The sequence below is a fragment of the Heteronotia binoei genome, chromosome 7, assembly GCF_032191835.1.
Source record: "Heteronotia binoei isolate CCM8104 ecotype False Entrance Well chromosome 7, APGP_CSIRO_Hbin_v1, whole genome shotgun sequence".
NCBI lineage: Eukaryota > Metazoa > Chordata > Lepidosauria > Squamata > Gekkonidae > Heteronotia > Heteronotia binoei.
Window position 1 is genome coordinate 88,007,851 of NC_083229.1, and position 13,400 is coordinate 88,021,250.

The window sequence follows — 13,400 nt, forward strand, 5'->3', positions numbered from 1 at the left end:
TTTCACAGTATGGAAAGATATTAGCAACGTTTGCATGAAGCTTATCAACTGTGTGGGTATGTCACCATTTCATTCTATTGAGTTGTTCTGTTTTAACAAAATCCGGGATTGAACTCTGCCTGTAACTGCACTTTGTCTGATCGGTTGCCGTATGTCAGTAACATTCTGTTGACTTACTATATCATCCCATATAATAAATATCTAAGAAGACTTTTTCAGTGGTAACTGACAATCTCACAACGTAAATATATTTAATTTATACAAAAATTCAATTCAATGTAAACAACCATAGGGAAAAATACTTCTAAAATGACTTTACATCATGTGCTTTATTTGAAGTCATTATGGATTCAAAACTACACAGTATAACACCTTAGCATACCTTAGCCATTCAGTGATTTGGTATCCTTAAGAAACTGCATTTTCTAATTCATGGAATGAAAACTACATTGCAACAGTAAAATTTCATGCTACAGTGTCCTCTGCTGAGCAGCCTGTGTCACCAAGAGTAATAATTTAAGAAAAGGCAAATTTCCAAGCTCATTATATATACATTTTTCTCATGACTGGGAAGTTTAAAAACCCGTCTTGGATGTAAAAATGTGAATTCAAATATGTAAACATTTTTGTATACCTGAAACCCTGGAAAGAAATATTAGATACAAGCCAGATCATTGGATTAAAATGTCAAAATGGGGGAAAGCAGGCTGTGGAGACAAAGACCACCCTATTCAGTCTTCAAATCTTTCTAAGAAATCAGAAGGCTTCTCATGAAATTCAACTGCCTTTTTAAAAAAAATTCTGTCAATTTTGGAAAAGTGGTCCTGCAGAGTATCACATAATTAATTATCCATTAGTTGAATCTTGAGTTTTGTTCCTGAGTAAGGTCATTGATGTTTCAATGTCTCCTGTAATTGTTCAAATAAAATAAGGCCGTTAAAGACAGTCACTGATTTTTTTTCCTTATGGAGGTATCTCTGTACAGTCTTCAACACAAAAAACCTCTTTTTTTAAAAAAAAAAAAGAAAAGAAAAAAAGAAATGTGCATAATATAGATTCCTTCAGCACCTGCTTTGTCCCATGGTCTTGGATGCCCTAAAAGGGCAACTCCAACACCTGGTGTCCCTTGAACATCTTTGATGAAAAGTAGGATATTTCATGATCCAAGATGTATCACTCGAAAAAAAAAAGGAGGACCAGTTAATTCACATGTCATATCCATCCTTCTTGAGAGCACAAATTAAGTCCAAGGAGTTACTGTAGCCAGACTGGGATGTCAAACATTCTGTTTACTAAACTGAAAAGCAAACTGCTCTGATGTTAGAGGAGTTGCATTTGAAAACAAAGAATAGTTTTTAAAATTCTTCTTTGATTTGAAAGGCAGCATGGATTTTGAGGGAAACAACCACATAGGCTCCATGAACTAAAAATTCATTGCCACCCAATTATAAAAGGTTTAGCTCTTAAGAGAATGTTGTGCTTTTTAAAAAAAGAAAATCAGATGAAGTCATCTTGATTTGTTAGGAGAATCACAAAGAGATCAATTTGTTTTTTCTCGAGTCCATTTGATCATAGTCTCTGGTGAGCGGTACAGGAATATTAATTTTGCATATAGATCTTCCTCCAGCTCCAGTTCACCAGTCTCTCGAACCAAGAAGATATCTGTACACAACTTCAGGATACGATCCACATTGGGAAGCTCTTCAAACATTATGGAGTGGGAAATTCCACTAAAGAACTCACGCACAAATTTTCCTATCACCAGGACAACAGAGGCATATAATCCCATGATACTGCAAAATAAGAAAGGATTTTTTAAAAAACAAACAAAAACCAAGAGCCATTTCAAGTACAATAATGAAGTGATGAAATCTGGGAACTGCAAGGAAAGTAAGAATTTAAAATTCAAGAAAGGAATATTTTTCCTATACTCCAAAGATCAATAAAATTTAGGATAGTAGTACTATGAATGTCACAGAAAATGCAACAAAGTTTTATCATTTTATCAAATGATGTCCCAAAGAAGAATTAGTAGTACTGAAGTTCAGTTAAATGTTACAAATGATATTTTGATGTTAGTAAAAGGTTATGGCTTACCCATAGCCGGCCAAGAATCCAAGGCTAGGAGGGCTAACTTTGTCACTGAATACAATAAGTTCCAGGCTGTCTTGCTTATCCCCTCTCACAATCTTTTTGTCTGTCTGGTTGACAATCCACCACTCATGAAATTCATCACTATTATTATTGTTATTATCATCTTTATTCTTGACCAATGAAACGGTGATGTTTGTAAATTCACCACCTACCAAAATGAGAAATCATGTTGTCAGTAGCTCACAATATCATGCCTCATCCATTAAAATTTTATCCTTTAAAGCAGGGCCACAGTCAGGATTTTAAAAGTTGGAGGGCTTTTTAAAAAGTCAGGGGGCACCCTTTCCATCCACTGAGGGGCTTGCCACTTCTCAGAAGCTTTCTGCAGCTGAGGCAAAATCTGAAGGCTCTGAATGTGGCCAGTTGAGGCAGTCAGCCCTAAAACTTTGGAGTCAAGAAGGGACTGCACCTTGCATGCAAGCAGGGGGGTTTCCTTCTACCTCCTTTCCCCCCACCCCAGCACTTGGTAGCCAGCAGCTCTATCCATCCCCACTCCCCAGTCCATTCCATTCAGCTTCCTCCACCTCCCTACTCCCCGCTTGCTGCTTTTGCTGCTGTAGTGTACTGTGCCCCGCTCAGTTCTCCTGGCTCTGGCTGCCATCACTGATGCTTCACCAGCTCAGCCATGGCAAAAAGAAAAAGGGAGGGAAAGCAGGCTGTACCCTGAAGAGCCCCCTGGGAGTCAGGGGGCCGTGCCTGGAAGCCATAGGGCAATGCCCCCATGGCCCCACTGTGGCTACAGGCCTGCTTTAAAGTGTCTGACAATCCAATCCAATGCAAAGTTACTCTATTATTTTCAGTTGGCTTAGACTGTAGTAACTATATGCGCATAAAAGCTGTGTGAGTAACTCAGGCCATCTGGTCTATGCTCTTGCTCACCCCATGGCAGCAACTATACCTTAGGGTGTGAGTGACCAATAGTTGTATGAAGAGGAAAGGGGAGAGAATCTCATTCTGTAAGTGGCTCAGCCCAGGCTTTTGCTCTTCCACGATGCCAGTCTGAGTGCCAGTTTGTGGGGCACAGTGGGAAGGTGTCATTCTACCACTCCACATCAGCCTTCACTAAGATAGCTGGCAACAGTTGCAGAACAGGCGAAAAGCTCTTTATTGTTTGCAAGGACCACCAGCATACTAGATGATACCAATACAACATCAGAAAGTATTTGCCATTTTAAGAGCAAGCAGCTTACTACTGAGAATCCATACCTGTCATAAGTTGCTTCAAGGGTTTTGCAAGAGAATCACTAGGTGCCTTGATGTAATGGGGATATACGTTTCTTAGAGTCCTGAAAAAGCAAAATTAAGAGAGATGCTAATTTTAGTTGGTATACAGAGGAAATATATAATTAAAAAGACATGCTGCCATAACCTTAAATTCAGTCATAACTGGTAATGCAGGCCAGCCATTTAAATCATTAATATATTGTTATTTCATGATTTCTTTGGAGGGTTAAATTAAAACTAGTTATATTAGAAAAGCCATCTCATAGCAGTTTCTAGTGGTTTTAACTGGCATAACTTTCCCATCCTGTTGTCAGGGACTGCATCCCTCACCCAATGAATCCTACTTTTCAAATTCCAGGAAGAGAAAAAGTGTTCTGTAGGTGATTACAATTCTTACTTGCAGAGTGAACACAAGGATGTGAGAAATAGTTATTACAGTGATGTTTTTCCTTTTGTGTTTCTGCCATTTGTACACCACTGACAAAACTCAGCCACACTGTATTCAGGAAACCCACACACACCGACCGCTATCTAAATAAGAATTCCAATCATCATCCTCGCCAAAAACGTACAGTTGTAAAAACCCTCATCCACCGTGCATCACGCATCTGTGAACCAAGCCAACTCCAGCAGGAACTACACCACCTCAACCAGTCACTGCAGGCCAATGGATTCTCCCAACAAGAAATTAGAAGAGCCCTCCATCCCAGGAGACCATCCACACCAAATCCCGAGCAACACACAAATGTAGGTACAGCCTTCCTGCCCTACGTAAAATCTGTCACCGACCGCATTGGCAAAATTCTCAAACGCCACAATGTGGACACAGTCTTCAAGCCCACACAACAGATCCGCCACATGCTGCGCTCGGCCAAAGATATGAGAGATCCACTTTCAGCCCCTGGAGTCTACAAAATACCCTGCTCCTGTGGTGCAGTCTACATTGGCACTACCCAACGCAGTATCAACACCCGCCTTACCGAACACAAGAGACACTATCACTTGTTTCAGCCAGAAAAATCAGCTGTAGCTGAACATGCACTTCAAGAAGGAGACCACGTCATCCACTTTGAAAGAACTGAAGTCCTTTCTACGGTCTCACATTATCATACCCGCCTGAACAGAGAAGCTATTGAGATTTACAAACACAAGCACAATTTTAACAGAAAGGAAGAAGGCATTTTCATCCACCAATCTTGGTACCCAGCTCTGCAAAACACCCTACAGACTATAAATTGCAGAAAGTCACAGAACAACCAGTACATTCCACAGAACAATCAGCACAATCAACAACCATCTTCCTTATCTTCACACACCTTCCAACCCTCCCAGCAATTAACACAGAACAATGATCACATTCAACAGCCAGTTTCCTTATCACTACCCTTCCAGGAAGCCTCACCAAACAATGGGCACATCCACAAACCAATTGCCCTTTCACCACACCCCCTCCAGCCTAGAAATAGCAGCTCTCCAGCAGCCCTGGCCTCACTCAATGCACAGCAGCCAAGAAGGTCAGAGCACCTGCTCCAGCTGCAACGCCACTGAGGATGTTCTCCGCAGCTGAGAACAAAACGTCTGGAAGAAAAACTTTCTCCAGTGGAACACGGCACTTGAGCCCGAAAGATTCTACAAACCCTAATGATGTTACCAGCCGTGAAAACCTGAAATCTTTGATACTACACAATTGCTAACTATTGACGCTAAACCAGTGGAAAAGAGACTATCATGACTGTAGAAAGCATAATATGAAATTACTTCTGTGAATCTTTCCGATAGGTAAAACAAGTCCTCTCACTGTGCTGCCAGATATAGTCATTAACTATAGATTTTGTATTTAAATGTTTACTAAGCAATAAGCTTTTATTCAACAAAAGACAAAGAAAGTATGCAGCTTATTGCAAAAGGCTGAAACTTCAAATTAGCCTGATATATACTGAAATGTGAACCTTTCTTCATCTCACCGATAATAGCCCTCATGCTGCAATCTGCTAGCCAAAAACCAAGATCAGAAAAATGGTGGCAGGCTACATATTATCCTAGGAACCTCAAAAATTATTTCCAGTCATACATATGATTTGATGAATGACACAGCCTCATGAAAAAGAAGTTGTACAGAAAATTTTGAAGAAACTAACATGTAATACTGAATGAACTACAAAATTGACTTGGTTAGACAAGTCCATTATACAACATTAATTATGTTGCATTAGTTCTGCAACTACCATTTCTCAAGATAGCTAGCATGAGAATGTGGATATGTGGTACATCATGAACGATCACAAAATCACAAACAGGAATGCATATTCTGACTTTTGTTTTAAGATGCACTCTGATGCAGGTTTTTATACATACATAAAGTGCAGCAAGTCACTATAAACCTCTCTTGCGTTCACATATTTGTGTTTTATGTTTTTCATCCACATATGGTCATCCAGTAAATGGACACAGCACTTGGGTGGTAACCAAACACTGTCATTATCTTCCCAGTAATAGTCCAGAGGATTCAGCATATCATACTCATGGTCCAGGAGTGTGAATGATAGTAAGGAATATTCTGTGGGTGAGTTCTTTGATGGAAATGGCATCCAATCAACAAGAAGATCTCCAAATTATATGCTGCCTTGTAAATTTCATAGCTGCCTTCCGGGTTTCATTGCCTTGAGCTCAGGGGTGTCCGCAGATCGTCCTCCTGCGGCACCTTTGAATCAGGCGGCTGGAGGGGCACCACAGACGTGGCACCCCCATAGGAAGACCCTGGAGGGGTTTTTCTTCGGCATGGGACTTTTGCGGGAAGTTAGGGGCACAGCGACAGCTGCTCCTGTCCTTTTTACATGTCCCGAGGTTCTGTTGCCATGATATTTGACTGCAGCAGAAAAAGGTGATTGCCCGACTGCTTTCTTTTGCTCCTTTCAATAATTTTTGATGTATCTCTTCTCTACCCCAAGCATGACAAAAATGCTTTCAATACCACTGGTGAATGGGTCGTTTCACATAACAACAAGTACAACCACATGCATTGCCCTGCCCCAACAGCTAACTGAATTGTCAAACCTCACAATGTCAACAGCAGCAATAAGCATCCTATCAGATATTACAAACCTTTTCATTACTAGCATACAGGAACTCAATTCAGCAAGTTATTAAATTCAGGGATAAGTGTGAAATTCACTACTATTGATTTTGTATAATTTACTGCTCTTCCTTCCTCCCTGAAAACTAACCCCCCCCCCCGCCAAAGTCCAATCTATCGGAATTCTCTAGATCTTTCACAGACGTGTTGTGCCCTCCTTCCCAAGTGTAGACACCGAGGAGAAAGTAAGAAGGGGGAAGCCCATTGATATATACTGCCATATTGGAAGGAAAAGTGCACCTTAGTACTTCAAAAAGTCCTCCAGTGTCTGCCAAACATGAACACTGCTTGGACACTGCTCTCACACTGATAATGGAAACTGACTGAAACACAACCTCAGAAATAACAGAGAATAGAACAAAATGGAAAAGAATGGGGAAACTGAGATCTCCTTTGTTAAATACTGCAACCATAATGAATTATATTAATGGTGTTTTAAGAATGAGTATAAATAATAAATTCTTTTCCTAACCCAACTAAAATAGATAAAAATAAAATAGATAAAAAAGATATTGGTTTGTACAAGTAACGGCCAGGAATTTTTAGCTTTGGTAAAAATAAAAAATATGTAAGTCAATATGGAAATAAACTTACACTTTTTTCTCACTAGTTGTGCCTTCCATCATTGCAGCAAGGGTGGTTCTTGTTTCATTTGGAAGGAGAAATGATTCTTTAGATGATGCTATTTCTGATTTTGCTCCAAGGGAGAGGTTTCTTTAATAAAAAAGAATTGGCAGAATTCACAGTAGGTAATCACAAAAATTAGACAAAGCACAATTCTTTTGATTTTATTACATTCAGATTACTTTTCACACTGGATGGTGGATTTGGTATCATCATAAATAATTGAAATCCTCATTCTATACAACATCGTTAAGTATAAACCTCACTGAACCTTAGTTGCGTTTATTTATTTGTTTAGAAAATGTCTCCACCGCCTTTTCAGAGAACCCCACAATTTGTTGCTAAAAGCTTTACAGAAGCTAAGATGTCTGGATAAGTGGCTGTGGTTCTGCATGTTCATGCAGGAGCTCTTGCACAACTCAGCTGCACCACAGGGTGGTGGGATGTGTGTGTAGAAAAGATGGCAGAGCACCAATAGCTTGGCCTTAGCACCAGGGACTCTCAGACATAGCACCAGGGATTCTCAGAGAGATTCGCCACCATTTTGAAATTACTTCTATGAAGCCTTTTCTTAATAGGATCATGCAACCCAATGATGGTTGTCATATATCTGATCATAAGATGGCAAGCTCCTTGATTAAAGTCAATTGCCTAGACGACTCACCATGTGAGGCTGCTGAGTCTCATGATACCACCTGAAACTTATATGTCTGTTTCTACTGAGAAAATGTGAGATACAATTTAATATGCCTCTGCATTCATTCCTTGCCATATAGAGAAACTACTCCAGAAGTTTTAAAGTGTTCACAAGTCTGAGAGCCTTCCAGAATAAAATAAAGGTTGGCTTTCATGGGCAGGGATTAGGATACTATGACATTATTTAAATTCAAGATGGTATTTAAAGTGATAGTCTGGGAATAATATTATTGCCATACCTTATAGGATTGTGGTTGAAATATTGGAAAGTATGGCACTGTGATCAATTATTGTATTATATATGAAGCTATTGAATATGATTGTCCAGAATTCTGGGGTTGTATGTCATTAATATGCAGCTGACAACCAGTCTATATTTCATTATCCACATCTGTCTTGGTTCTGAACTGGTGAACCTTTTTCGCACACAGCTTACCTCGCAGTCACAATCCTGTTCCCTCCGCAGCGTCTGTCGGATTTCCCACCATCTGCGCCGGAGTTACAGGAAGTGTCGCGGCTTTTGCGTAGCAAACGTGAACTGGGTTTAGCAGTTTACGTTTGCTATGCAAAAGCTGCGGCACTTCCTGTAACTTCGGTGCAGATGGTGAGAAATCCGACCAGACGCTGCGGAGGGAACAGGATTGTGACTGCGAGGTGAGCTGTGTGCGAAAACGGTCGTGCTTTTGGGCTGTGGACAGATGAGTAAGGTAGAACAAGCTGAATCCAGAGAAGACAGAGGGAATGCTGGCTGGGAAGGCTGATATTCTAGAGGGAATGAATCTACCTGTTCACTTCTCAACTTGTTTAAGAGTACTCATGGGTGCTTTATTTCCACAGTCATTTAACTTTCCAGTTAAATAAATAATTTAAATTCTTAAGGGCATCTGCGCCTTGCCCTGTACGTAATAATAAGCAAGAAAAGTTTGACACTTTTAATGGAAAGAAAAGAGATGAACATTGCAGACTGCTGTCACTAGACCAACAAAGATAACCCATATATGCTGCTGCTCGGAAGCCATACCTTTGAACACTCCAAGAAACAACCAGAGTAAATGGAGAATCTGTTTTGTTGAGCTCATCTATCATTTTCCTTCTGCTGGGAGGGCTGATGGTCCACAAGGAATTTGAATTGCCTTCTAGTTGTGCAACTGTTATATCTTCAATACCATAATTTTCCAAAAATTGCAAAGCAGCCTAAAGAAGATAAACAAAAAAGGAAGATAAAGAATAACCTTTAAGTTATTATTGGTTGGAGGATACATTGCCAAAACTTTATTATTCTGCAGTGTCTTCAAAAGAATCACTGGAACATGCTTTGAAGAAATATTATATACACAACTAGGACAATAGGTGAAGCAGGAAGATCTGGCAGCAGCCCATCTCTTATAGAAAGCAAAGACTAGAACAAAATTCTTACTAGTGAAGCCAGTGGTTGCAGTCCATCAGTTTGACACTTTTAATGACAGATATTTAGGTATATATTAAGCTTGTTCCAGCTTCCTGGCTTGTTTCTGAACAAGTTACAACAGATTTTTTTTTAACTGAATATGACATTTTACATATGACCATGAAATGAGGCATTTCATCAGTTGGTTTCTCTTTGCCCTGCTTCCAAGCGAGAGGAAGCAAAATGGACTAGTGAAACAGCCACCATCATCATTATCACCACCACCATCATCATCATCTCCCACCTTTCCAATTGGGCTGAGGGCAGAACATCAGAGTATATAATGTTAAAAACTAGTCAGTATCAGTATTCCCTCTAAGCTGAGTTAGCATGAGCCAGCTCACAGATTTTTAACCTCCAGCTCACACATTTTTGTCTTAGCGTAGGAAGGATAACCCCAGAGAACAATAATTTATGCAGTAGCTCACAACTTTAATACCAGTAGCTCACAAAGTAGAATTTTTGCTCACAAGGCTCTGCAGCTTAGAGGGAACATTGGTCAGTATATAGTATATAATTAAAAAAAAGATAAAACAACAATAAAAAAGACAAAATACATATCACAATTTTGAATTCAGAATCCTGCCCTGGATAGGACAGATGATAATAGGAGTCACTCCAACTTCAATTACAGCAAGACTCCATATGGATAGATGATCCAGGCAGCTTCTATGTAAGGAGGCCAGATGATTGAATGTCTACTACTTCAGCAAAAAACCTGGCAAACAGTTCTGTTTTACAGGCCCTGTGGAATTGCAATAAGTTACACAAGGCCCTGATCTCAGGTGGGAGAGGTATTTCCCTCCCCAGAGCGCCCCGACCCATGCAAAGGACTTCTGTCTTCGCTGGATTCAACTTCAACCCACTCAGCCTTAGCCAAGTTGCCACGGCCTGCAATGCCAAGTCTAAATTCCCTGGGACGCAGCCAGGCCGGCCATCCATTAGCAGATAGAGCTGGGTGTCATCTGCATATTGGTGACACCCAAGCCCATACCTCTGGGCAATCTGGGCAAGGGGGCGCATATAGATATTAAATAGCATTTGTGAGAGAACTGCTCCCTGAGGCACCCCACAATCTAGTGTGCGCCTCTGGGACAGCTCACCCCCGATTGCCACCCTTTGTCCCCAATCCTCGAGGAAGGAGGAGAGCCATTGTAAAGCCAACCCCCTAACCCCTACATCGGTGAGGCGGCGGGTCAGTAGCCGATGGTCGACCATGTCGAACGCGGCCAACAGATCTAACAGCATCAGCACCGCCACACCACCTCAATCCAGATGCCGCTGGAGGTTATCCGCCAAGGCGACCAGCACTGTCTCCGTCCCGTGACCAGGACGAAAGCCAGACTGGCAAGGGTCTAGGACGAAAGCATCATCCAGAAAACCCTGTAACTGCAACGCCACTGCCCTCTCAATAATTTTACCTAAAAAAGGTAAGTTAGAAACCGGTCGGTAGTTTGCCAATTTGGCCGGATCTGCTGTACTTTTTTTCAGGAGGGGGCGGACCATAGCCTCTTTCAAGGGTGTTGGAAAACGCCCCTCCAGGAGGGATCTATAATACAATTTAAAAAATTGCTAACAATTAACAAATGACAGAACATTTTTATTCTTCTTTTAAAACTACACCAAAACTATTTTGATTGAAACTATACAGTGTTTTGATATTTGTAATTTAATCTAATTTAGATTATTGTGTTTTTATTCTGATGTAAACCATCCTGAGCCCTGCTGGTAAGGAAGGGCAGCCTAAAAGTCCAAATAATAAATAAATTAAATAATTTTCAATTAATGCGATTTTTAAAATGACTTAACTGAAGCCACTATATGGAACTTAGTTGTGAAATGGTAATTAAAAATAAAGTTAGAAATTAAAGTTCATATTATTTTTAAAAAGATTAAATAACAATATATAGCCATCACATCTATAGTTTTCTTTTTTTGTTTTGCAGCTGCCTTAGCTTTGGCCTCCCCCCCTTCCCTCCCCCCTTTTCTTTCCTACTCCAGATGTTTTATATTATTCCTCAATTTGAGTGCACCATTTCAAATTGTAGATTGTATATTAACTGTTTTATCCTCCTTGCAGGCTCCACATCAATGTAGAACGTTTTCTTTAGCTGCATGTAATGCTATGCTATCCTATATGGCAGATTCAACAAGATAGTCTATTCAGCCAGATTCTGTCCTAGCAGACAAAAATGTGTTGAGTCAATTATGCATGTCCTTCTGTATTGCAAACAATCTGTATATGGGTTTATGCCAGGTATATTTACGTCCTCTTTTTGCTAATATTGTAGCAGAAAAATAACGAGGTCCGCACAGAATTTCTGGTTTGAAGCGAGGTTTACTTCTGGTACCAAAAGTAGGACCCAGTTGGGCTTGGCTGCCTCAAAGACTGAGTTCAAATCATTCTGCATACAGACAGTTTTATTCACACAGAAGCAAGCAGGCAGGCACACAAGCTTATCTGATTTCAAAGGTCCCGCTTCCACTGAGTTCTTTCTAGTAAATTTCCATGACCTAGTCCCTTTACTTATCTATTACAGCAAGTCACCTCTAGGAGGCCGCTTTCTTATCTAATCATCCAGCTGGAGCTGACACCTGCTAGGCGGTGGTCAGTTTCCAACGGAGGAATTGCATCAGACACCCTATTTTGAAGGCAAAGCATGCTCTTTTTCAATTATTATGGGGATGTTAATTAATTATTCAGGAGCTCCCCTTCATTCCCCCCTTTCAGTCTTCTGAAAGCTTATTTAGTCTGAAGGAAACTGACCATCTTCAAACAAATTAATAAAGTACTGTTTCCTTTCCTCTGGAGGCATATACATGACGTTAACATTTTCCCCTAAGGGAGTGAGTGACTTCATGGCATTATTAACACTATACCTCATAATAGGAATTAAACATGGCAGTAGCATCAAACCTCCTAAAGAAATACCAATTAAGAATAGAATGTTTCCCGTCCCCCATAATTTGCCTAAACCATGATACATTCCATGTCTGCACTGGTACATGAGCAATTTTACGAATTTCAGATGCTATATTTTGTACAGCTTCTCCATTATCATCAATATTTAGACAACAATTTGAAAGATTAAACTTCCCACCGACTTCACCTTCTTCAGCTAATAGGTAGTCCAGAGCCAAGCGGTTCTGATATATGGCTGCACACAACTGGGTCTGCTGTCTAGCTAACAACTCTAGGGCCATGGCTGTTTGATTAGTTATAATTTCTACCACAGCTTGCAATCTAATAATATGGTTTAGCATGTACACAGGTGTACGGTAGCCCCAGGACCCATTCTGTGCCCATGTGGCTGGACCATAGTATTCAATGATCTGTTGTGGGGGCCATTAGTTTCTCCACTGAATCCCTCTGCTGTCCAAAGAATGCTTTGATCTAACAAACTCATTGAATACTGGAGTTCCCAAGGCAGAACCAACATTTAAAGGCAAAAGAAAGAAGCTGAGACGTATTGTTCCAATAATGCAAGTCCCATGCCATCCCCTGGGCAGGAGGGTATAAGCCATTTTACCACAGATCCAATATAACCCTTCAGGAGCCACCCATTGATCAGAGGAATCTGAAGCAACATTTGCATATTTATTTACGCTGCTAACATTTTCCCATGGCTGAAAATCCTCTATAACAGTGCCATCTGCCTCTACCCATTTCGGCTTCTCCTTAGTGGAGCTGACTAACAAAGTCCAGCGGCACAGAGTGCCCAACATGCTTTCCATTCACCCACAACACAGCTCAAGAAATACACAATTCTCCATTCACAACTGCCTGCAATTCCCAGATTTTCCTCTCTTCTGACTTTGACTCCAATCTAGGTTTATTCCATTGGACCAAGTCTGAAGGCAAAACCTCCATGCCAACCCAAGGCCACCTTTTACTCATCAGCGCACCTCCACACACCTAACAGTTTGAAATATTTAGGGAGGCGGCTATCTGTTTAGCCAGGACTATAAAAAGATTACTCCAGGTTCTGGAATAACAAATTTTTCATTCTGAGCATCATTAAATAGAGCCTTATACAAAATTTTCTTAGTCTCCTGGACAGGTGGCTTAAGCTTTGGCTTTTTCATCTTGTAAGTATTTAAATTAACTGGCCAGCATGCCCA

General features: G+C 40.5%; 1 protein-coding gene across 1 annotated transcript in view; it reads right to left on the reverse strand.

Annotated features, from left to right (window-relative positions):
- Positions 1-310: 310 nt before the first annotated feature.
- Positions 311-13,400, reverse strand: part of PIEZO2 (piezo type mechanosensitive ion channel component 2) — a 399,620-nt gene continuing 386,530 nt past the window's right edge. The window contains exons 51-55 of the mRNA XM_060244021.1: positions 8,853-9,025; positions 7,106-7,225; positions 3,361-3,440; positions 2,098-2,302; positions 311-1,793 (exon numbers count right to left, since the gene is read on the reverse strand). Of these exons, the coding sequence (XP_060100004.1) occupies positions 1,541-1,793; positions 2,098-2,302; positions 3,361-3,440; positions 7,106-7,225; positions 8,853-9,025 (831 nt within the window). The 3' untranslated portion in view covers positions 311-1,540. The remainder of the gene's footprint in view (positions 1,794-2,097; positions 2,303-3,360; positions 3,441-7,105; positions 7,226-8,852; positions 9,026-13,400) is intronic.